Consider the following 26,489-nt stretch of genomic DNA (forward strand, 5'->3'; position numbering starts at 1 on the left):
CTAAAATGTCCTATTATCTACTACTACTGCTAAAAATGAATTTTGGAATTAAATTGAATTCAATATTTTACATCAATGCAGTTACTAAGTGTAAGTAAGATTGTAGAACGTTTATTTGTACTGATGTAAAATTTTGGGGACGTAAATAAAAGGAGTCAAGAGGGTTATGTTACGAAACGGTTTTGAGGTTTTGCCATTGCCTCGTTTCACAGCTCTGTTTGATACTTCTGTATATACACTATATAGACAAAAGTACTTGGACATCTGCTTATTCATTGTTTCCTCCTAAATCAAGGGTACTTCTCTCAGGAAGTATTATGTCCTAAAAAAGAGTTTTCCTGCTTTTGTTGGAGTGACTGTCTCTACTGCCCGGTGACGGTTTTCTACCAGAATTTGGAGTATTGCTTTGAGAGTTTGATTGCATTCACCAACAAGAGAAAAAGTGAGATCAGGATGTTGGATGATCACCACCCCACCTCATCCCCGACCTGAACTGAATGGAGCACTATCATTCCAGAGAACACACTTCCACTGCTCCACAATGCTTCATACTTGGGGGCTTTATACCCCTCTAGCCCATGTCTGGCATTAGACATGGTGCCAATAGATTAGGACTCCTCCAGAGAGTCCTATTCTGTTGGCAGTACTTCTCCACAGGGACTGGACAAGCTGTGTGTGTGCATCTGCACATATGTGTCTGCAAAGGGTGCAGCTTAAAGTGGCTGAATGCCCTCATTAGAAAAGGTGTCCACAAACAGTTTGCTTGGTTTGAAAAAACAGAGCATTCCATGTAAAACAGGCTGCTGCTAGTTGAGCATTTCTCTGAGGAGAAATGAAGAAGAGTTGCGTGTTTATGCTCATATGTCAGTTCATACATAATTCACAATCTTTTTAGGCAGAATGTGCCCTATCTGTACTTGAAACCCAGCCTGAGTAAATGTGGCCTCTGGGGGAAAGTCCAGTTTGGTGAATTTATGTGTACTTCTGTGTACTTATGTGTACTTCTCAGGACACACCCTTTCTTTTGCTGTTCAGGGCAAGTCTTCAGAAGAGCAGAAAGCCTCCGCCAGCTCCCACAGCTATTGAAATACCTAAAGGGCATGAGAGATTTCTTTATTGCATCCAAAGGGCCTAAACTCCTCAAACGTGAACAGGGCTCCTCATAAACACAGCTGAAGGCCCTTCAGTAACTCCTTCTTATAAACACTACCTAATAAATGAAAACCTAAAAGCTTGATCTTGATGATGAGGCCATCTTGGGGCCGTTGCACACTTTCTTCACCAGTGTTTTGTGCAAGAGAGTACATATGCAACAAATACACTGAGGTAAAAGACAGCATGGCACATGTATCACCAATACAGCTACACTTGATACAGACACACTAAGACATGCGATGTTCACCAAAGACATTCTTAATGGTTTTCTCGCAAAGCTCCTTGAGACCTCAACAAAGCAAAAAAAAAAAATTACATTTCGAGGCTTGAAACCCTGTTTCTGGTGTTTTCATTCAAAGAGCCATCACAGAAAATCCCAGTTTTCCTCACTTTGTTTGAAATGTGAGATTTATATCATGAATAGACATTGTTCATGCTTTTCCTCTCTCACACTGAGTTTCAGCTAGAAAGCTTTTTCTGAACGAGGCATTATTTAAAGCAGCAATATGTGAGAACAAGGTAATATGTGAGGATTTCTTGCTCTTGGGCTCCCCCTACAGCCCGGATTGCTTTGAAGCACTACTAAAAGACATGCTTTTCACTAGCATTTTGCAAGCTGAGAGATACAGAACCAGTATTAACCTCGAAAGAAGCATGTGGACTGACATAGTGGAATAATACTACAGAATTTTACACAGGAGTTATGGCTGTTTTTGGTACATAAAGCCACATAAACCTCAGGAGTGGACTTTGGAAAAAGACAATAAGAAAGAAATGTGTTGCTAATACAGTGGCCAGTGAGTGAAAGCACTTAAATAGGTGTTTCTAATAAAGTGGCCAGTGAGTGGAAGCATAAACTAGGTGTTTCTAATAAAGTGACCAGTGAGTAGAAGTATAAGGTATATGTTTCTAATAAAGTGGCCAGTGAGTGGAAGTATAAGGTATATGTTTCTAATAAAGTGGCCAGTGAGTGGAAGCATAAACTAGGTGTTTCTAATAAAGTGACCAGTGAGTGGAAGTATAAGGTATATGTTTCTAATAAAGTGGCCAGTGAGTGGAAGTATAAGGTATATGTTTCTAATAAAGTGGCCAGTGAGTGGAAGCATAAACTAGGTGTTTCTAATAAAGTGACCAGTGAGTGGAAGTATAAGGTATATGTTTCTAATAAAGTGGCCAGTGAGTGGAAGTATAAGGTATATGTTTCTAATATAGTGACCAGTGAGTGGAAGTATAAGGTATATGTTTCTAATAAAGTGGCCAGTGAGTGGAAGCATAAACTAGGTGTTTCTAATAAAGTGTGAATGTGAGAGACACATAGGCCAAGACTATCACACTGTAAATATTAGACATGGAGGGACTAGACAAAAACACGAGAAAGGAGATGAGAACACACTCCTATTCTTGCTCGTCTCAGTCACTTCTAACAGCTTATTCCATTACCATAAAATCAATTTATATGATAATTATCTAAATATGTTTTACTCACAGTCTGCACAAGGCCCCGGCAGCTCATTAAAAGGGGATGAATGCTGAACTGTGTGAAACAGAGAGAGGATTTGAGAACCAAAAAAAAAGGAAACGGCAAACACTTCAGGAAGAGTTGAGCAGAGAGAAGCACAATGTAAGAAGAAAAAAAAAACAGTGACCCTGCCGGTGCTGGTCCACTGCTCCACTTCTGATGACCAGTGGGTCGTAGTCATAGCAACCAGTGGCAGCAGGACAGAAGGTCTGCTGCGTGTTCAGCAGCCCTTCCAGGGTGTATGTTCTCCAAGCATGACCGATATTACCACATATCTCTCTCTTCATAGACTTGTCCATCATTGTGCACAGCTGAACTATGCTTTAGAGATACGCTTTGCACTTCATAGGCTGGTAGTAAGACAAGTGAGCGAGAATACAGAAGGTTGTGGGTTCAAATCCCAGGAGTGATTAAATAATAATGGTAGACAAGGGTACTGCCAGAAATGTTGGACCCCATGCAAAGATATTACAATGGTCCCCACCAATTTAACAATTCTGCATCTAGTCTTTTAATTTTGATCAACACTGTATTATAACAATTCATTAACCCCATAACATTTTATGTTCATGCTTTTAAATATATTTTGCAATAGGATAAGCATGACATTCTGTGTTAAATAAATGGCATTTCATCTGGTATGTCATGAGATATTGAGCACCTATTAGTGTAATCAGTTAATTGGTGCCCACCCCTGCTAATGATTCTTTGTAGCTAAAGTTGAAACCAGAGGTTTACATACACCATATTCTATTTGCTATTTTTTTAAAGGCATTTTTTATTACTTTCTTCAAAGTCAAAAGTTTAAATACACTAAGATTACTATGCCTTTAAACAATTTGGGTCAGCCCATTTGATCTCATGTCTTTGGAAGCTTCTGGTTTATTGGTGACATCTGAGTTAATTGGAGACACATCTGTGGGTGTATTTTAAGGCACATCTGAAACGCACTGCTTCTTTGTGTAACATCATGGGGAAGGGAAGAAATCAGCCAATATTTTAGGAAGGAGGGACCACCTAGGCAATCAAGTGAAAAGATGGCACCCCTCACTTGACACCCCAGTGGGCCCTGAGAGTTTAATCATCATGAAATACAGAAGTCTGCCTACCACCAAGTTCAGGCCCTTCAAAAACAAAATCTACTGTCAAGCATAAAAGCCTGCAAGCCTGTATGAAGGTTTGGAAATAACACTACAAGAGGTCATTTGTACAGTGACTGTACCTGGTGGCTTGACACCTTTCTCAATGCCAGTACTCCAAGAGCCAGGAGACAAGTGAAACTGCTGAAAACATCTGTTGAAGCAGCTTTGAGCAAAAGTCTTGATCAGATTTTGTAGTGATATCACTACATGAACACCCATGCATGCGTGTTTGTATTATATTATACTGTATATATTCTGTGTGTTTAAAAAAAAAGGACCACGTGAGGGAGAAGGCCATGCTCAAACATAATAAATAGTCCCAACCTAAACCTATTTGTTGTCCATGAATTTGTCTGATCTTGTAGCCATGAGGATCCACTTGCTAGTCCGCTGTGCCAGTATATTTCCTAAAGCCTTGAGCTACAGATGACCTACACAATCAGTCACTGACCACAGTGCATTTTCAGATAAGCGCCTTACTGAAATTACTTTTGTGGTCAAAGCTTTACTGCATTCAATTGGGTTTCAGGGATTTACAGTTCCAGAATTATTATGCACTCGTACCCAGGGGCATCGTATAGGAGGAGAAAGTTAGGATTATACTAGGGGCCGGCGACTGACAGAGGCCTTATTAAATGTATTAATTAAGTATATTGGCAGAATTGTTAGAGTTGTGGGTCCCAGTGTAATATCTTTTCATAGGGCCCAAAATCCCTGGCAGTGCCCACCTCATAGCGGAAATAAGGTTAGTATTTTTAAGGTTTCAGTTTGAAACTGTGGATGGAACCTCTTAAGGTGCTTTGAGGAACCTTCGAGAAACATTTATTTTCTGAAAGAGGTTCCTCCACATTTTCAAACCTCCAAATGTTCCTCGAGGATCTTACACTTCAACAGTGTCTATGTCTATGGCTCGATTTTGGCCTGTTTTCATGGACATGCAGAATGTTAAAACAAGGTATTTCAGGGCTGCCATCGCCCTTTCAATAATTACCTAATTGCTGTGATTTACACACTTCCTTTTTATGCTCTAATTACCACCACTGCTATTGATTTTTGTTACCTGATTTATGCACAGCTGAACTATGCCTTAGACATATGCTTTGCACTTCATAGGCTGGTACCAGTTTGCAGGACAGCCATAAAGGGTCAGCATTCTAGCTTTCTATGGCCAGGTCAGCTGGATCAATGCAGTTAATAGATCTAAATAACAGCCCCTGGCATCCCTGCTGAGTTTGTCTCGGGCTGGTATTCTCTCACTTTGCTTCTGCGTCTCCAGTCTAATTGCTTTTAGTGCCACCAGAGATTGTAAAAGTAGTTAGTTGATTTCACTGCAACAACCCCTTCAAAACGGCGCTTAGATGACGTCAAAGACGTAAACACACGTGACTGACAAAGACCGATTTAAACATTTAGTGCATACATATATTTAAAAAATCCTCAAAATCACATTTATAGTGTTTCAGAAAGGCTGCATGTTCTGTGGTTGTTGTTTTATAAGGACATTTTTAATATGCACTGTCTCTTGTTGAAAGCACCCGGCAAGCCTCCTGTATAATGAAGGCATCCTTATTCAAACGACCTAGCGCGAGCACGCCTGCAGGGGTTTTGATTGTTTAGGAAATAATAATAATATTAAAATATAAATAATATTCTATTTCCTAAAACTGAGATGAATGTTTGTGTGTTTGTTTATTGAACTTCAAAATAAAATAAACGGCTTATGGAGGTTGTGGGGCTAAATTTGAATGAAGAGGCTGTTGTATTTAATAAGGTCCTCTAAAGTAACCTCTCACGACTTTTCTGAGTACGACGTGATTTCTGTTCAAGTGTTTTTTTGGCCGGAATAATTGTTTATTTTCTGCCCTCTGTTTTTTTTTTTTTTGTGCCCAAAATACAGTAAATGCTCTGCACCAAAACAAATAACACCAGCTGTGAAAGTCAGTACAGTCATTTTAGACTGCAGTTTTCATGTGTTATAACCAAATAATTAAAAAAATAAGATTAGCTGGCTTTTTATTAACGCACCCAATTAGAAAAACCCGAGTTTCCCCACTGGTAAATATAAATTTGTGGAGCCGTTCATAAGCGCTGATCTAGTAAGTATAGCTACGATATTTCCAACAAATGATCAGTGCCTGAGTGTGTCCGGAAAACAACACCAGGGAGACACGCAAAACGACAGACGACCCATCTGGTGGCATTTAATACTATAATTAAGGTCGTTTTAAATTTGTCTTAAGTGCAAAGTGGGCTTTCTGTCCTTCTGCTACGAACTGCTTTGCATACGCGATGTCCCCGAGTTTCCCACCTAGTGGGTAAAGGAGGCGGTGCAGTACGGACATGCAGCTTCGCGCTGGGACTGGTTCTTTCGCAGCCATTTTCTGTCCAACCACACGGCCGTTTGGAGAAGGTAACCAACCAGGGCTTCATTGCAGGTTTGTATCTGGCTCCGGCCAATGATTGCTAACCGATTTCTCGTTAGCTCGAATGAAAATGTCCGTCTCTGACTGATTTTTCACTTGTTGTCTCTCCGAATGAGCGATTGAAAGCAGGAAGTGTCGAGAGAAAATGGTTAATTACAGAGAAGTTGGGATTGTGTTGTGGGACAAGCACAAGGCCCAATACTGAATCCCGAGCGGGGAATTTCTTTGTTGGACACTCGGCTTAGCTTAGCCAGCCTCGCCGCGGCTGAGGCACGGTCCTGTTGCAGAAGCAGCGGGCGGCTATCTGCACTGAATCTCTCTCGGCCGAAATGCCTCCAAAGCGCAGACGACTAGTGACTAAAACCGACGTTAGCTTCGTGCTTTTGTGCGGTGCTGGTATGTCAGGGTTTATTTTAAATGCTAACTCTGTTCATGTCCGTTTCACAGCTGTGCGGCTTGTGTTTTCTTAGCCAGCTTTCAAACGCGCTAGTGCTAGCTAGCTATTGTGCTAAGTTAGCTAGCTCGCTAGCTCAGTGGGGTAAAAACGCGCCACACGGCGGGGAACGCAAGTGTCCAGACCAAAGCTGCCGAGCAGTAGTGCTAGCTGGATAGTTAGTTAGCTAGCTAGCTGTCTGTTGAACAGTATTGTGGAGGGATTGTGTATTTCGATAGGTCTGGTGTTTATTTAGGTAGCATAGCGCTAACTGTCCTGTTTCAGATGTAGTGATAGAACGTTAGCTGTTAGCTAGCTTGCTAGCTGGCTACCTGCGACGTTAGCCTGGCTATGATGAAATAGCCGTGTCGCTGAGCGCTACATAACCCTGGATGTAAACAATGGAGACTCGCATTCACTATGAAGATACACGTTGCCCATGTTTCTAATTTTAAAACGATATTTTGTGAAAAGAAAACCCAACAACACGGATTTTTATGTTCGTTTTTAGATGGACGGGGACAGTACCACCACCGATACCTCTCAGTTAGGTATAACTGGAGAATACATGACCGGAGGACACTATGTGCTACAAGCGCAGGATGGTAAGGAAGAAACTTTACTCTAGTAAATCGTGTTAGCTAGCTAATTCCATGGAGGTGCGATGATCGCAGTCTTCTCGTTAACTGCAGATCTTTGTTTTTTTGAAGATGGTCGCCATCAGACACTCCTAACGTTTACACGACACTGCTCCTGCGCTAGAATCTGCCTAATGCTAGTTTCAGTCCCAATTTTTACATTTTATGTAAAATGTTCTAAAAAATATTGGAAATCAGCATCAGAATTCTTATTTCTGGCTCCTAAGTGGAGCAGCTGTCCAAAGCTTTGGCTCCACCATCGGGTGATCAGTGGGTCGACCCATGGTGAATTCACAGCAATGAGTGGGGGTCTCAGAGACTCCCAGAGAGTATCCCAGCTCAGCGGCATATGTAGTATATTAAAATGAGTGGCAAAAATGATTACAAACACAATGTGTGTGGGGGGGGGATTTGTGTCTTATAATATTGCTGTGCAAAAAAAACAAACATATGTTGTCTCTTTCTAGATGACGGTGACGAAAGTCTTCATGACCATGAAGATGGTAATGGCTGCAAGGACAATCTCAGAGAGCAGGACATATATCTGCCCATCGCTAATGTAGCACGTATCATGAAAAACGCCATCCCACAAACTGGAAAGGTTTGTCTCGTCTACGTTACTCACTCAAACATACAAATGCAGCTCCTTTAGCCAGATTGACCTCATTAAGAAGTATCACTCTTCCATGTCCTTATAGATCGCAAAAGACGCCAAAGAATGCGTACAGGAGTGTGTGAGTGAGTTCATCAGCTTCATCACATCAGAAGCCAGTGAGCGGTGTCATCAGGAGAAACGGAAAACCATTAACGGAGAGGACATTTTGTTTGCTATGTCCACTCTTGGCTTTGACATGTATGTGGAGCCCCTAAAGCTCTACCTGCAGAAGTTCAGAGAGGTATGGGTCGTGCACACGTACACAAAATCTTATGTCCCTGGTGTACAGTGGAATAGAGTAAGTTAAAGTGTTTTGTTAATTGTAGGCAATGAAGGGCGAGAAGGGCGTCGCAGTGGGAGTTTCAGAAGGCCTGGGAGAGGAACTTGCAGATGACAGTTTCTGTGAGTGAATTCAAATACAATACGTCCTTGTAATGGCATAGACTTCTATGTAATGGCAATTTGATAGTTTTGAAACATCTATAAACATCTAAATGATTTGGAGATGTGCCATGTTGACTGTTCAAATGTCTGTCTTACAGCAAATCAGTTGTCTGGAGGCCTGATCTCACCTGATGGCCAACAGCAGAATGTCATGGTATACACCACCTCATATCAGCAGGTGTGTATGTATGAATATATACTTGCATATCACAGGCCATTAACTTGTAAATGAGAATTGTATGCAATGAGAAGAATCAGGCTGTGATTATCGATAGTTCACTTCAAGATTTTGCAGCAGTCATTAAAATTAAGTCAAACATTTAATACAGTGAACTGACTATCAAACATTGAAACTTAATCCCTTTTTAGGATGGATTAGTTTTACTACAGGAAATCCAGTAATGTAATATTAAGAGATCTGACTGTCTGATTTGCACAGGATAAACTGTGATTTACTGAAATAACCCTAGATTCTAAACATCGTAGCCTTGCTGTTCACTGTTAAGACTGAAATTAAATGGATTCAAACAAACGAGAACTAACAGGGCTAATAAATGGTCAATTTACCAAAAGCCATCCAGGAAGACTGTAAGGCACTTTAGGATATTGCTCTTCCATTCTGATTAAGTTATCATTGAAGATGTATCAAGATCACAGTAGGCCGGTCATGATGATGATTGTTAGACTTGGCGCACAATATACAGACATGACCCATCACTTTTGCTGAACTTAATAAAGCCGTTGTCAAGCAGAGCCCATTAGAACAAACGGTGGTTGTTTTATTTATGTAGGATATTTTATTGAAAATTCTTAGTCAGAAGCTCATTGCTGTTTTTAAAAAGGGTGTAATTGCATTACTGTGGTATCATTACATCAGTGGCATAACAGTCCTAAAATGACTAATAATGTTTATTCCTATTATTTCTGGGAAAATATTGTCCAAAAAAAGTTACCACAACAGGCCTAGATTACAGCAGTCCTGTGTTGAACTTGAGGATAGAGGAGCAGGCAAAATCAAGTTGTAACAGTTAGTCTTTTATGGATGCCAAAAGTGCTGTTGTCTGTTAATAGGTTTCATTATAACAATTTTGTGAGGCAGGTTCAAACAGCACTACTATTACAGTGTGTCAGGTTTGGCAAGTAAGGGGGTAATTTGCTCTGTAATTATTGCAGAGCCTGGTAAAAACTACAGCTATTGCAGATTCATTCTGTATAAATCCAAGGTAAATCTAGCTCAGGTAATGCTTTATTCAGTAGGCTTTTGGAATTTAGAAATTGTACTGATCTATTAGCTAATTGTTGTTTACTCCTGATGACTGGTTTGGTTAGAAACATCTCCCTTTTTCTCTGCCTTATATCAGCAGAGCTGCAGTTTGTGAAGTACTTGTCAAGTAACCATAGTGTCTCATGAATTTCTCTCATTTAGCTCCCTGGTGTTCAGCAAATCCAGTTCTCATGACCTGACTTGGTTCCAGACTGTGCAGCCTCTGATCTGTCCAAAGGATAGATTGGTCCCTTGCCTTGAGAAGATTTACAGGCCGTTTTGGGAAGATGAAGAGACGATGGGTTATGAGAGCAGGGAAATGACCACCTGCTGACAACAGAGCCTGAATTTGTACATTTTCTTAGTGATGTCTGTAATTCACACAGTAGTCATTTGTTATCATTATAATATGTATTCATTTTAAACAGTCTGAGGTAATTTCCTCTGTGTGATGACTGCCACCAGTTTTTTGTGAATTTTCTGTCCCTTTTATTTGTTAGGAGTTTTTAAAATGTGGGGGGTGGGGGGTTAGAAGGGATAAGGGGGGGTGAATCGTGAACTTGCATACATACAATAAAGGGATTCTCATTTAATTTCTATTTGAATCAAGATTAACTTAATGTCAATTGTCATTTCATGTTGATTCTTAGAATTAAAAACATGAAGGAGAAATGCGTAAGCTTGAATGATCATATCAAACAAGAGATGTAAATACTGCATTTTTATTGGTTGTTATTGACAATTCTTTCATCTTCATAAATGCAATAGTAATACAGTTCTGAGATCTATTTAAATGTCTAAAGCTTGTAGGTTACCGGTATTCTGAAATTGGGATCACTGCAGCTAAAGCCAAATAATGCCTGTTCAAATAGACACAAATACTAGTTGAATGATAACACGTTATTGGTCACTAGATTTGCATTGGGTCACGTGTCCAAACTCAACAGCATTACAACACTAACAGTTTCTAGCTGGTTGTTCAGCTAACTTTTTAAATACAGCAATGCATGAGCTTGAACTGATGCTGTCAATTGAGAATTTTTATTTAGGTCTGCAGTGGAGGGACTAGAACCATTCAATCACAATCCTGAAAGCAGGTGCACCAAGGTACATGTGGCAATGTATTTTAGCTTATAGTTGACCCCTCCATTGTGAACGGTATGTATCTGTAAAATGTAGATATGGAAATATTACATGGTTCCTCATAAATCCACTGAAGATCTCAAATTAGCTATCCTTCGCAGTAAGGCACAACGGCTGAGTTGGATTCATTTAAGATAATGATGGATGTTTGAAGTTGTTTCCAGAGCTAGTAATTCCCTTTTGCAGGAGAAGGGAAAACAGTAAATCAATATATCTGGGCAATTGTAGAAATAACTACTCTGATGAACAATAGCATAGAAAGAAAACAGCAGGAATGCACTTTACATAAAACTGTACAATAAAAGAACATTAATAAAATAAGTTAAGTAAAACTACATTTACAGCAGTTACAATTAGAGACACTATGTATAAAAGGTATTGCTTTCTTGACAGTTAGAACTTAACAGAATAAGACACTGAGGTTCCAATATAAACCCCTTCATCACAGCTGATATAGAAACACCCCTTGGCATCTTTCACAAGCTGGAAGAATCAGAAAAAGAAATTAGCATTGAGATCCAGCATCTATGAGTGAGAAAATCCAGTGACTATAGTTGATGTTTTATAAAATACATAATACATTTTTAAAAAACTGAGCAAAGACAAGTTACCCAACAGTGGTGCCAGTCTCAATATTTGTCGAACTGCAGTTTGGTTGAGATGTTGAGGATTTCACTGGTTTACTGATATCTGTGAGACACCAAGAGTTTGAAATACAATCAATCAATCAATAAAATAAAATATATAAACAAAGAGTATTCTTTTCTGCGCTCTTACAAAACCATAACTGATCACGGTTATTATAATAAGACTAGTCTGCAAAACAGTGTTGTTAAAAAGTTGCCTAGTAACTATGCAGCCAAAAAAAGCCTCAAAAAACACTATTACAGAGATCAAAAAGTAACTCCAGATATAGGTCCTCGCTCCCACACACACCCACACACCTTGTAACCAGCGGATCTGAGTAGCAGGGCCATAGCCTTGTTCGTTCTTGGCAGCGATGCGAAAGACGACCGCAGGCCGGGCTGAGCAGTCAATGTGCGCGTTGGCTAGATGTGCTGCACTGACAATGCAAGAGGTCTTGATGCCGCGGTAAATCCGAATAAAGGTCAGCTCCTCTGGCTTCTCTACACCACTGCCCCGAGACTTCCTCACTGCCAGATACATGGAATATTCCAGAATCTTGCCTGATGGAGAGGTTGGCGACTCCCATGTGATGTGTACAGAGTCAGAAGCCTGAAAAAAAAAAAAAAACACTTCAGAAAGTGCACTGTAGAAAGATTTTCAGAATCAGCCATATTGTTAAATGTAAAACTAAAAGTTTGCTTTGGAAAAAGATTCTCAAGTTTTTTTTAAGCAATGATGTAACAAAGTGCTTTGATGTGAAATGGTGCATTTTCAGAGAAATTTAGGAGTTTGTGTGTTTTTTTTTTTTTTTTTACAGTGGTGCTCAAAGGAACCAGCGGCTTCTGGTTATTTACAAGAATGCACAAGTCTCAAACCCGTACTTTAGTCTCAAACCCATGTATGCCTAAATGTTTGTGGATACCTTTTCTAATTAATGCATTCAGCTACTTTAAGTTGCACCTATTGCTGACACAGATGTGCAAATGCACGCACACACAGACACACAGCTGGGGGTGGTCCCTGTAGAGAAGTATTGGCAATAGAATTCCTAAACATGATTATGTTGCCCCCTTGCCTAATGCCAGGTGTGGACTACTGTGAACATTTCTGAAAAGAAAAAAAAAAAAGGAATTTCCCTGAGTAAGTTGGTGTACCTTGGTGATTTTGACAGCAGAGGGTGCCCCGGGGAAACCAGGCTGGCAGGTTTTAAACTCACTGACTGGACTGAAGTCTCCCTGACCACGGCTGTTCAGGCCTGCCACCCTAAAGCGGTAGCAAATGCCAGAAGCAAGCTCCTGCTTCTCCCGCTCTTTGAAACTGTGAGGCCCAGGTATCTTCCACTACAGCCAGAGGCAGGGGGTTAAAAAAAAAAAAGACAGAGAGACCAAAGCGTGATGTGAATAGTACCATGATAGCTTTGTACTACTGAAAACAATGTACAAATCAGATTCACTACTGTCATCATGAGTAAGACCAACTAACCTCGCCATCACTGGAGGTTCGGCTGGTGAAGAAAGAAGCAGTGATCTCACCACCGTCAGTGGGTAGATAGTAGTGTGTCACCTCTGAGAAAAGTGTTTTAAATATGCCCACATCATGCCAGGCAGATTCTTCGAAACTCTCACTCTGCAATGCAAAGAACAGTCAGCCAATAGCAGGTTTAAGAATTACAACCAGGGCTGGGTATCGAAACTCATGTCATCAATACCAAATTTCAGTGCCTACGAAGTCAGTCTGACTAACATTAGTCAGTCAAATTACATGTTCCAAAATCTAGAGTGGTGATTGGTTGTCTAAACAGCATGTAATTAATGCTTTATGATTAGTCATCACATTAATTTCACACATATACACACAGTCCACAATTTCTCACACATGCATACAAACAGTGTACTCTTCTACCTGTTGAGAAGGGTTGGGCAGACTGTCTTGTTCTGTGGATTTAACAAAAATGCGTGAACATGTATGAAGACCTATCTCTTTCAGGAGCACTTAAATCAGCATTCATGTTTTACACTTTTTTATGGCATCCCATTCTAAATCCACAGACATTAATATAAGGTGTGTCTCAATACTTTCATCCATATAGTGTACTATATCATGTGTTATAAGTATTGTGCATCTTTTATATTTAGGTATCCATAATGACTTCTATATGTGGCAAGGGACCTTTGGACTCCAGCCTATTTAAGTTCAATTTAAGTTTTAAATACATCATAATAATTAAAGCTTTGTCACACAAAACGTAAATGTGTCTTAGACACTGTATAAAGTGTATTACGTTAAATATGAAAATACTAATATCATTAAACAAAAAGGGCTAATAAATATGATCAGTATAATAAATAAAACAGCAGTGTCTTACTAGACTCTGCATTGAGGTCTCCTCTGCGCCGTTCCTCTGTGGCTTCACTCACCACACCCTCAGCCACAGGGCTCTCCTACAAGGTTACAAAAGGTTTCTTGAGAAACAAAACATTCTTACTGTACACTCAAAGCAACAAAAAGCACTGTGAAATTACAGTTGGTGCTTTAGTTGTCTTTCATATGAGTCATTTACAAAGCTCAAACTTAAATTAAATACTTATTTATTTCCATTTTTAAATCTTTCACACTTCATTAACTCCTGCTGTAATACAGGACCTGTAAATTAATATAAAGCTCTGACCTGTAATGAAAAGCTCTCCTCTCCTCCACATGCTCCATCTGTGTTTCGAGCTGGAGGCGAAAACATGAGAACATTTTTAAACACGAATTATAAGAAGACAAGACAAGACAACCATATTTACCATCTGTGTTGGACACAGAAGGAATTTGGCTTTTGCCTTTAACCCGTCCATGCAGTGAACACACAAACACACACACACACAAAAATGTGATCAAACACACAAAGTGCCTGTGAGCACATGTGTCTGGAGCGAGGGCAGCTATCGCTGCAGCAATCAGGTAGCAGAGAGAGTTAAGGACCTTGCTCAAGGGTTCAACAGTGGCCAAACTCGGATATCAAACCCACAACCCACAAAAGTCTGTGGTGGCTCACAGAATACTTGCAGCTGCTGCATTTAAAGACAGGGGAAACTTCCTTTTCTCAATCATATGAAATCACAAGACTTTTATTATCCCCTTAATGTAAATTTCAGCACTCAAACCTTTGAACTGTCCACCTTTGGGGCAATATACACTTAAAGTAGCTAAATGCATTTATTTGATGCACATTTCCAATACATGCTTTTGGAAATCAAAAATCATTATTTAAACAAAACCTTCTCCTAATAACAAGGGGAAACTTCGATGAATACGTTACTGATTGTAGCTTTGATGTCAATTTCAAAAGATGTTACATTGTCCCTAATGTTCTGCAGTGTTATTTGGTTAACACTAACATTGAGTTAATACATACTTGTCTGGACAGATAAAGGCGGATGCTCCTCCACGACATCACAGGCTGATGGAGCTGGAATGGGTGGCGAGTCAGAGGCACTGGTGGGGGTTGGAGATGGAGTGATTGGCTGCAGCTGTAGCAAGTAGCACTCAGCCGCAGGTATGGGGCGCCAGGCTACATGCAGCATACTGACAGTGGACTTCACCAAGAACACTGCAGACGGGGTGGATGGTTTCTCTGTACAGAGCAAGAAACAAAAGCCACTGTCAATGTGAGAAGTGTTTTTTTTTTATGTGTGTGTGTGTTTTCTGTACCACTTAAAGACAACATATCCTGTGATCATGATTATACCGGTTTCCAGGTACCACAGGTCTCTGCAGCAGACTTGATAGTTCCAGCTTTTTCTGTAGCCGTCCCGTCCACTCCAGATATACATTCGTGTGCCGATGGTTGCAGCACAGTGACCAGCTCTAGCCTTCGGCCAGAGTCTACTGCCCTCTTCCTCTCCGTCTGACTGCACAGCTGTGCCAGAGTGCCGCTGCTGCTGCTGGCTCTCAGGGTTCAGGTAACGCCACGCCATTGTGTCTTAAGTGAGGTGAGAAGTTACAAGACATGTATATAATCATGGCTAAAATATAAACACACATGGGCCTTACCTAAACAAACGTTCTAACTAGTAATGGATCAAGCAATGTTTGTTTATTGGAGCTTGCATCAAACATCAGACTTGGCTAATTGATAATATTCTAGGCCAGGATAAAGCACAAATATATTAGCTCTAAGTGCATCAGAACATAGACCAAAATGATATGCTTGTGTGCTGACTGCCATCTGAAGGTGTGTTTAGGCTGTTTAGCTTTGCCTTGATTAAAACAAACCCTGGTGCGACTGCTTTATTAGTAAAGTCTGTAAGAGCGAGTGTGAACGCGGCCTTTCGAACTCTGGTGCATACCATCTTGCGGGTCTCGGCCCATTCTATACGAATTCTGGCACGATTCAGTATGAATATCAAGAAGATATGATTTAATAAGCCAGGTCTGAGGATCAAGTGGTTAGATCTGAATTTTTTTTCTCTCAGAACTTCACTTGCAGTATGTTTATTCCTGACTGCTTTCACATGCAGCCAGTGATCTATCCGCCCGAGCTCTGTTTCTCCCAGCAAGAGATATTACACTGGTGGTGCTGCAAATAAAATCCTGCCCGCTAGGACCCACGCACACGATTGTGCAGAACTCTATTTGCAGTCTTCGGTCATGTGTGTGTCAGACCTTACCTTACGCTCTAAGTTTGGTTTGATTACAAATGTCAGAACGAACACAGAGCAAACCAGGACCCATAGATAAATATTTTAAACAAGCTTGTTAAGCAATTTCAGCTAGTTAGCTAACATTAACATTATTAGTATTTATGATATTAACAGTTATGTTTATAGAAGTAACCTCTTTACTTATAATAATTTGTTATCTCTTTAATGCACATTATTTGAGATGCACATCATTTGTATTTTTTTTTATCCTGGGTTCCCCCTACAGTTGGGGAGTGTAATTTACTTTTGCCCCACTGTTGTAAATACATGCTTTGAGCTCCCCCCTGATGGACAGCTGAACATGTGCATTTGTTTATAAGCTGAAGGACAGAGAAGTTAAGAAGCATGTGGACTGATGTGGTAACATTATTAAAATCATCATTAAGGATTTTATGCTATAATTTTTTTTATATTTTTTATTTTTTTATTTTAGCGATATCTGTGTTTAGATTTAGAGTCAGGCACGTCCGTGGGTAGCCCTGTGTTATTGTTGAAAGATGGGTAGAGTGTACAAAATTAAAGCCTGAAACTCAAAAATGAGGGGTTTGCTGCTGTTATTTGCACTAAAAAGATGTTTGATGTTGCTAAATCAAGTGCACTAAAACATTTAAGCTTTTATTCACCGTTGGTTACCTAAGGACGTTTTATATGAAAATGCAGAAAGTAATTTTTTATTTATAAAGATGGTTCAGTGAGTCAGTGTTCAGTAAAATCGGCAGCACATATTGGCCATTGGTTGACCCTGACCTCAAAACATCGACATCAGCAGAATTATAGAAAAACCCATATCGGCCGATTGCTATTTGAGAGTTCTCCCGAGCGGTCTCTTGAGACTCCTCCAAATATACATACCGCAGTAGCTTGTGTCCTGGTCTTGGAGTGGCACTGACAGAAACACCATTCTTCCTATCATAAGTCAGTGTACCATCAAAATGACTTGAAGCTACTAATTTTAGGTAGGTTTTTACATTTTCTCCTTCATACTACTTTTTCCCTTAGGGATTAATAAAGTGATCCATCTATCTTGAACCCACACAGAGAACTAGATCTTTATGCAGCATGAGAAGAAAGCTGTTAGATACACACCCAGGTTTAGCATTGACAACGTGTTTGTACACATCCACTCGACTCCTGAAGCATTCGTCTCGTCCTCTGTCTCCTCAGCAGGCACCCAGCCACCAAACACGTACATCCTAAACACAGGGCGGAAAAAGTTGTTCAGCCGTAGTATCACATTTCATAGACACCGAAAATGAACATCACCAGAGTACCATTCAACACACCACAGACTTTCACTTTTAAAGGCATCTTCTACACCAGGCTACACATGGCTTTTCACGGTGCAATTGCTGGGATGGACCAAAGGTTAGAAAGAGAAATAAAGAAGGTAATTACATTTTAAAGCCTCTCATGAGGTCATTAGGTGAGCTGGTGTGGGAACATTGTGGTATGCCTAATCAAATGTTCTCACAAGCCAAACAAAACTTTGTGGTACACTGTTCTCCGATAGTGGTGCATTGACAGTGGTCTGGCAGGACAAAACAAAGATATCCATCTCTTCAACTGGTCACGTTTCTAAGTGTTGCGCCTAGTCATACTAAATGTGTAATTATCATGTATAAAAGGCCCTTTGTTATATTAATGATCCAATGATTTCCACACAGAAATCGCAATGTCACATACATTTCCAAATAGAGCCTACTTAATTCTGCGTTTTACTGATATATTAAAATCAGGCTGATCACTCAGAGCTCCACTGTTATGGTTGCTGGTCAAACAAACGAGCATCAAGACGATAGCAGAAGAGCTCATCCTGTTCGAAGCAGAACACACAAGCTTATATGACTAGTAACACATTGACTACAAAAATACAGAGGTTAAAGACAATATATAGCAGAGCAAAGTTGACAGACTGGGGAATGACGGTGAGGTTTTTTTTGTCTGGGTGCACCCTAGGCTTTTTTTATGTTCTCAAAGAACTGCAAACTACAGCTTCTCTCTCTAATGAGTCCTCATGTGAAGGAGGGGAACTAAATAGAGGCAAAGAGGATGGGGAGTAGAGAAAAGAACGTTATGAGAGCTTTGGAGTTATGAGAGCCCTGTTTACAGAGCACACACAAAATGCAAAACCGCTTCGGAGTTGGACTGAAGGTTACGCCAAGTTAAAAACTGCATCCATTTGTTTGTCCAAAAGAATCATACTTTGTGTGAATTGACATTTTTTACATATCAAAGACAAATACACATTTTTTCCAAAAAACTGAACTTCACAGATTTAGGTTTGGGGAGCAGAGGTGGTTGACCATCATTTACAGTATTAATATTTAACCATATTTAATCACCTTCCTACTTAAATGTAGAAGTTTGGAGGCAAAGCTGTGTTTAAATATTTAAGCTTTTGCAGCAGTCTTTCCATATTGCACAGGAAAGAGCTGCAGACCCAAACCATGTATACAGCCTCCAGATGGGGCAACTGCAATTTATAAGCTGGATTCGTTTGCTAAAAGTTTAGCTACTCAGCTACGCAACTCCCAAATCCAGTGTGCTTGAGCCATCATGTACTGCAAGTGCACCGTCATAGCAACCGTGTCTTAGCATAGGCATTGGAGAATAGGACTGGAAGAGAGAGAAATGAGAAGGGGTTTTCGTTACTGGTTTCCAATCACATTTGAAGAGTGCAGGCTCCTGGGCAGTGGGCATGGTCCTGTGGCTTGAGGTAACGACCAAGTCATGGTCTCTGAAAGACATATACACCAAGCACAGTGAGAAGTTATATAATGAGCTAGATTGGAAACAGATCTAACAGGTTCAGCTTGAAAACAGATATTTTAGTTTACACTGCTGCCACAACTGTGCATCCCCTGCATTGGGTGATTGTGTATATAAATAATAATAATAATTTAAAAAAAAACTACAGATGCTGTCCAAGGCTTACCAAGGTCTAGCTGCCACAGGTCTGCTAATCTCGTCCCACACATGCCACCAAAAATGTAAAGCTTGGGGGAGCTGCTGCCCTTTCCACCATACGCCACACATGTGTGGGACTCCCTGGGAGAGGGGGCCCTGCCTCTCGTTTCAGGGACATTCCAGCCTTTCACTCCTGACTGCGTCTGCAGTTCAAGCTCATAGAAATCGTCCAAGTACCTGCAAAGTGACATGAGTGAATGACAATGTGTTTTACTCACCTTTAACACATACACCACATGGACAAAAGTATTGGTAAGTGTATCCTGCTTTTGTTTGAATAACTCTCTCTACTGTCTCTCTCTCTACTCTCTTTTAGGGGATTGCTGTGAGGATTTGATTGCATTCAACAATAGAAGCTTTAGTGAGCTTAGGATGTTGGATGATTAGCACCCGCCTTATCCTTATAGAGTCATATATATATATATACCTGCTCCGTGAAGTCCTATTCCATTGGCAATGCTTCTCTACAGGCGCTAGACAAGCAGTGTCTCACATCAGTGTGAGCAAAGGATGCAACAAAGTAGCTGAACGCATCCATTAGAAAGGGTGTCCACAAACATGTGGATTCTACAAACAGACTGAAAACTAGTCCACTAAAGCCAATCAGACAGCAGGCAGACAACTGCCCCAAAACCATGCTCACCGAGGTACGTTGCCATTCGGGTCCTCGCTGTCATTGGCCAGTCCACCAAATAAGTAGCACTTGTTACCATGAAGAGTGAAGCTGTGTCCGAGCCGAGGACAGGGGGGCGATGCATTCCTTGGTGAGCGGGGCTTCAGCTTCTTCCAAAGCCAACGACTGGCCTGTGAAATTACAATGCCATAGGTTCAGGATCATGGACAGCACAAGTCCAGGCTAAAGTTGCCCATTTGCTATTTTACACCAGGTACATGCTGGTGGATGTTTTCTGGACATCACTTCATCATTCGGGCTGTCAGGGCTTCTAAATTTGTTGCTGACAACATTCAGCCAGTGGAGCAAAACTTTAGAGCCATCAGAGTCCTCACCTGCAGCTCGTACAGGCTGTTGGTGTACTTGCCAAACTCCACCATTCCCCCAAAGACCAGGATCCGTGTGCCCTCGCAGACGAAACCATGAGCGGCACAGCCGGGGGGGATGTCCCCTCTAACCGCGGGCAGGAACCACTGCTTGGAAACTTAACAAGCCAGAGGGAGAAATGGAGAACGGTGTAAGTCTATTAAAAGACATTCAACAAGGTTTCTTCTTCTCTCAGCTGGGAATAAACAGTAGCATGGTCTAGCTAAGTGGCAGCTCCATCTACAGTGATAACCTACACATTCAGCAGTTAGCCGGTTAGCTAGCTAACCAGCCTTGCTAGTTAAACCTCCAATTAACGCTTAACATAAAACGCTGGCTAAAAGTAGTAAGCTGGACACTTCTGAAACTCGCCAAAGTCATTTTATACAGCATGTTTATCTAGATAGCTAGAGTTAACGTTTACGGGCTTGTTGACTTCACGTAGCTGTAACGTTGCTACTCCCACCCGTGTTGTAAACATGCAGCTCCTCCGCTATTCCTTCATTTCCACCCCCAAACACGACTATTAACTCCCGGATCGCCGCCGCTCGGTGTCCGTGCCTGGCCCGAGGGATGGGTCCAGTAAAAGACTGAACCTGTCTCCACACCGGAGCCTCAACACGCATTATAACGGACTTCCAGTCAAAGAAAGTTAATGAAATCAATGTTGACTCAAAGGCAAGGCAGACAGGACACTCTCCAGCGGCATTGAATGTCCCGGAGTCTCGAATCTGATTGGTTAATCCAAAGCCGTTGCTGAAGGCAGGGTGGGGGCGTTCCAATTCAGCGTGACACTCGCTCCCTATTCACTTAACGGGCTTCCCGAGTTCAAGGCCCAAATCCTGGAAAATATAAACATCTGATTTTTGAATACGGAAGTGTTCCAGATTAACAGCATGGATTTGCTAACGCTTTAAATGTTGCCATGCTAGAAGCGTTGGTCAAATTTGAGGTTCATACTGAGGGGAAGGAAAGTAAACGAATGACTAGGGCAAGTGTGGAGTGCACTCACTAAACTGGACGTGTACGCCCTCTGTTGTTCTTCTGCGGGCGACGTCTGGTGAGATCTTTCGCAGTACTGCCCCCATCTGGCTGGTTCTATTAAACGGCTGGATTTGTTGGGACAGTGCAGGTTTCCTTCTGAATATTGAATAATGAGCCTTGTGAAGAGACTAACGCTTGTTTTCTATTATACAAACTTTTCGATGCCATTAGTACTTGAAATCCTCTAGATGTTTAGAGATGGTTCGATGTCTCCTTCTTGTTTATGATAATAACGTAATGATAAGCAATATTTTAGACATGAATGTAGAGGTGTTTTAGAGAGGGCAAAGTGGGGTAGACTTCAGCTATATGGCTGAACTGTCAGAATTACAATTACAATTATTTGTAGTAAAGAAATGATAATATATGAATGTAAGTGGAGTATCTACGAGTGAAATTTCTAATAGATAAGATTAGATAAGTGATAGTGATTTAATGTAAATCAGTGGTAACATATGACTAGTTAAAATTAGGGATAATAAGGACTTGACGTTCTGGCGATATGACTAGTCAGAAAAGCTTCATAAATATATGATATTATTACTAGTAAGAAAAACAAAAATAGTTGATATCGGAAATGATAGTTTAGATTAAAAATGCTTTTCAGAGATTTAGAAAAAAATAGTTTATGCTAAAACAGATAAACCATAACTGCCTCATTATTGAACAGGTATTGTGTAATACCGGGTGTAGACACCAGAGGTCAGCAGAGCTCTGTATCAGTTCCCAGGTTTCACTGGGCAGCATGACCGGGCCCCTTTTCCCCCCTGATCAGTGAGAGATGAATAGGTCTTTTCTGATCAGTGAGAGATGAATAGGTCTATAAAATAGAAACGACAATAATCAAATGTTTGGCTTGTACCGAGTTTTAATCCACAAATGAACAATATGCGGTTGATAGTAGAGCAGTGAGCCAGAAACTGTACCTTTGAGAGTTCCTCACGCGGGCTGTTCATATCCCGGGACTCAGTCAGTACTCAGTACTCAACACTTGGTTTTCCTGTTGGCCAAAACGCCTACAGTAAAAAATAAGTGAATACATCCTCTACAGAAAACACACTCAAATGGCAAGAGTTTGGCACATTTAGGAGCACAATTCCTATTTACTGAAATTAACATTAAAAACAACATTTAACAAGGATTTTTAAATTTATTTGTTTGTTAAATTCAGTAAATAAACAGCACTTATGTGCATAAGTGTGTCCCTGTAGATGATCTGAATTTAGTTACACTGGAAGAATCAAAAACACATCTGATAATCTGATCTGACCAGGCGTATGTAGGGTATGAGCAGATTTTTGTAAATAAAAAAAATCACCAGAAGTCCAGAAACACGAGTCGTGAGATATTTTCTGTATTTTGTTTTAGAATTTATGAGATGATTTTTTATTTTTTTTTTATTTTGGTGGTTACTTTTAAGTCTAAGTGAGCCTTCACTTCACTGAAGACACTTAATATACAACATATGGAAGTATGGGGACACATGCTCATTCATTGTTTCTTCCACAATCAAGAGTATTAAAAAGAGTTCATCCTGCTTTTGTTGGAGTAACTGTCTCTACTGTTCAGAGAAGAAGGCTTTCTACTAGATTTTGGAACATTGCTGTGAGAATTTGATTGAATTCAGAGACAAGAGCGTGGGTGAGATCAGGAGGTTGGATGATCACCCTCACACCTCATGCCCAACTCCCCAACTCATCCCAAAAGTATTGGATGGAGCACCATCCATCATTCCAGAGAACACAGTTCCACTGCTCCACAGATCAGTGCTGGGGGGCTTTACACCCCTCTAGCCCACACCTGCTGTTAGACATAGAGCCAATAAGCTCATGTTATTCAGCGCCAGTGAGTCCTATTCTATTAGCAGTACTTCCCCACAGGGACTAGACAAACTTTGTGTTTGCATGAATGTAGCTGAAGGAATTCATTAGAAGGAGTGTCCACAAACATTTGGACGTATATTGTATTAAAGTTTCAAACAGTCTTGTGTTCAGGCTGTTTTTAAGACAGGAGGTCTAGCTGAAATGAAGCTGCTTCTCGTCTGCACAGCTGTTGATCTGCTCTTCTCTCTTAGAGCCAACAGAACTTGGTAGAACATGTGCTGACTGTGTTCTAACAAAATGGGTATTACAGCATATAGATGCGTGAGACATGCCTGCAATTCATTATTTCACTCATTAAGAGTCTCTTCTCCCTTCTTTCTTTGTGATGCAGAAGAGGCGGTGTGGATGGTGGCCATGAACACTTAGCAGATTCCTCGCCTCAGCCCTAAGAGGCGGCTGAATTGCCAAAGGTGTCATTTGTATTCTGGACCTCAGTGATGATGACAAAGTGACTTTCTAATGAGGCTCATCAATGCGTCTCGTGTAAACAGAACAGCTATAGTCGCATGCAAAGGTTTCAGCACCTCTTTTGTAAAGTGATAGCATCACATGCTCTACACTCTTTACTCTTTACATGCTCTACACTGCTTTTTATGCAATTAAAAGGCTAATTATTGATAATTAAAAGCAACATAATTCATAAAAGTAACACAATTCAATAATAACAATAGTATTTAAATATCATATCAATATATATAAATTTATATATAATTTAAATATTATATCAATATTATAAATATATTTGTGATTTTAATATAATTGTGAACTGTGTGACATTGGCATACAACTAAATATGTAACCCTGAGAAATTATGTGAATTCACATCTGGATTTTTGAGTAATGAGACCCGATAAGATATTTATTACATTTAACTTTATATTAATATTTAAGGCATTTAGACACTCTTATCCAGAGCGACTTTACAAAATTGCTTCACAGTTCAGTCAGAAAATACTCTTAGCTAGTTAGTATTGGCTAGGATCCAAAAGATACATCAAGCATAGATGCTGGCAAATGCAAAAATCAGTGTGGAGACCTAGATACACGATACTCAACATACACTACACTTAACCTAAACACTCTAGGAAAAGCTGGGTCTTTAGTCTACGTTTGAAGACAGCGAGCGACTCTGCTGTTCAGACACCCAGAGGAAGTGCGTTCTGCCACTTCGGAGCCAGGACAGAAAACAGCCTGGATGCTTGTCTTCCATGGATCTTAAAGGATGGCGAGCCATACAGCTCTTGGTACTAATCGGCTTTTGATCATTGCCATCAAGACCGTAGGAGCAGGCCCATTCTTGGCTTTGTAGTCCAGCGTCAGGGTTATTATTGCTTACTGAGGTACCACTGCAGGGAATTTGCACATGTATATTTATCTACTAACTGATGTGAACTACTTGTTCGTAGGCAGTTTCACTGTGAGACGCTTGCATGCAGAAATGACTATATGCTTTCCGTAATGGTGGTGATGGAAAAAGCAGTCGTCAGCCCTTTGTTCACTCGCTCCACTCAAACAGCCATATTTCAGCATTGTTTTGCTGACTCACCTAGCCTAGCTTGTCATATTTCTGGATCTCTACCACAACTTACATGTTTGGACTCTGAATCACCCTAAACTCAGCCTTTCCTGAGTAGGAAAAATATCTTCCATAGCTACTAGGTAGGACACACTGGCCAAAATCCTATTAAGGCCATGGGTGTAACATTGCTTTAAAAGGTGCTGGGGACATGATGAGGATGATGGCCAGTGGCTGCTTGCATAAAACATCAATCCTAAATCTTAAAAACAGAGTTTATCCTGCTTTTGTTGGAGTAACTGTCTCTACTGTTCAGTTTTCTACTAGATTTTAGAGCATTGCTTTGAGGGTTTGACTGAATTCAGAGACAAGAGTGTAGGTGAGGTCAGGAGGTTGGACAATCACCATCACACCTCATGCCCAACTCCCAAATTCATCCCAAAAGTATTGGATGGAGCACCATCCACCATTCCAGAGAACACAGTTCCACTGCTCCACAGATCAGTGCTGGGGGGATTTACACCGCTCTAGCCCACACCTGCCAATAAGCTCATGTTATTCAGCGCCATTCTATTCTATTGGCAGTACTTCTCTACAGGGACTAGACAAGCTGTGTGTATGTGTGCATTAATGTCCACAAACATTTGGACGTATATTGTATTGAAGTTGAATTTGGCATGTCAAAAAACACAACATGATAAAACTCATTTCCATATTCCACTTAAGTGTTTCCCAGGCTAAAATGAACTTTTTTTAAATATTGTTTTTTCCTATTTTAGTTTTCTTTTCCATGGGTTGAACCCTGAAGCTGTTCTGTACAATGTGTGACAAATTCTGGATGAATGGACCAATAGAAATGCTCTAAATCACTTGGAATATACTCATATTTTACATTGACTTCGATTTAAAGTTAAGGACATTTTGCCTTCTCCTATAAATTCTCCCTTTTGGAGATACATGTTTTTCACTGGAGAGCGACAATATTTTTATTATTACATTTGTATTAAGAAATGATTAAGCTAATACATGTGATGCATGAAAAATGGACAAGCATAAGAATCTAAGACAATTTGACGAAGGCCAAAATGTGATGGCTAGACGACTGGGTCAGAACATCTCCAAAAGGTCCTGTGGGGTGGACTGGCGACAGGGTCATGGGCACCTAAGGCTCATTGATGCAATCCATGGAGGCCCCACCTCACAATTTACAGGACTTAAAGGAGCTGCTGTGTAACAGACGCCTTTAGAGGTCTTGTGGAGTCCATGCCTTGAATGCTCAGCTCTGTTGTAGCGGCACAAAGAGAACCTTCTCAATATTAGGCAGGTGGTGTTAATGTTACGGCTGATTGGTGTATATTTTGGTCAATGGAACTTTGGGGTGGGGAAATTCAGAGCAGTAGCTACTCTCTTGGCATGCCGCCACAGTGAAATTCCAGCGCATCGAGATGTCACTGCAGAATTTATATCCGTACTTGTCAAGAAGCACATGAGTGATGCGAAGCTGTTTTCTGAATTCCATCAGGGAGTGTATTTGCTGATGACACAGTGAACATTTTGCCGAAGCATTTTGGTCCAGTGGACTTGGCAGTTTTTACATTAAGCTCTCTGATTGGAATCCACCAAAACCTCAGCCAGGTAAATATTCCGAGAAGTTGGAAGGAAACATGATGAATAGCGTTTGGCCTTGTGAGACAATGTACTGTTTGGCAAGAAAACAGGCTCTTGAACTGAACAGAAAAGACTTCGAGACCAAACTGATTGCGTAACAGGTAGAGAGCAAGGTAGGAGAGATTAAATGGATCAGGAAACTGTAGAACCCGAGATACTGCGGCTGAGGTCGTTAGAAGGAAGGGAGGAGAAATGAACAAACACAATTACAGTTATGAACACAGACAAAGAGAGTATGAGG

General features: G+C 40.6%; 2 protein-coding genes across 3 annotated transcripts; one reads left to right on the forward strand and one right to left on the reverse strand.

Moving 5' to 3' along the window:
• The first annotated feature begins 6,146 nt into the window (after window positions 1–6,146).
• Window positions 6,147–10,193, forward strand: nfyba (nuclear transcription factor Y, beta a). Of its 2 annotated transcripts, none has more exons than XM_072673923.1 (7): window positions 6,147–6,251; window positions 7,184–7,277; window positions 7,778–7,911; window positions 8,009–8,206; window positions 8,292–8,367; window positions 8,508–8,587; window positions 9,836–10,193. In XM_072673923.1, the coding sequence occupies exons 2-7, from the start codon at window positions 7,184–7,186 to the stop codon at window positions 9,866–9,868; spliced, it is 615 nt and encodes a 204-aa protein (XP_072530024.1). In that variant the 5' UTR covers window positions 6,147–6,251; the 3' UTR covers window positions 9,869–10,193. The 2 variants fall into 2 exon arrangements, with proteins under 2 accessions (XP_072530024.1, XP_072530025.1); XM_072673924.1 differs by lacking the exon at window positions 6,147–6,251 and adding an exon at window positions 6,268–6,635.
• Window positions 10,194–10,398: 205 nt separating this feature from the next.
• On the reverse strand, window positions 10,399–20,845 carry hcfc2 (host cell factor C2). The gene is made up of 16 exons (XM_072672951.1): window positions 20,604–20,845; window positions 20,107–20,255; window positions 19,742–19,902; window positions 19,067–19,275; window positions 18,784–18,868; window positions 17,218–17,324; window positions 15,177–15,410; window positions 14,844–15,062; window positions 14,112–14,161; window positions 13,809–13,884; window positions 13,346–13,377; window positions 12,926–13,069; window positions 12,598–12,783; window positions 11,761–12,052; window positions 11,428–11,506; window positions 10,399–11,299 (listed from the first exon to the last, which is right to left on the reverse strand). Exons 1-16 carry the CDS (start codon window positions 20,761–20,763, stop codon window positions 11,293–11,295), a joined length of 2,190 nt encoding a protein of 729 aa, XP_072529052.1. The 5' UTR covers window positions 20,764–20,845; the 3' UTR covers window positions 10,399–11,292.
• Between the last annotated feature and the right edge of the window lie 5,644 nt (window positions 20,846–26,489).

The sequence above is a fragment of the Salminus brasiliensis genome, chromosome 2 (genome assembly GCF_030463535.1).
Source record: "Salminus brasiliensis chromosome 2, fSalBra1.hap2, whole genome shotgun sequence".
Taxonomy (NCBI): Eukaryota; Metazoa; Chordata; class Actinopteri; order Characiformes; family Bryconidae; genus Salminus; species Salminus brasiliensis.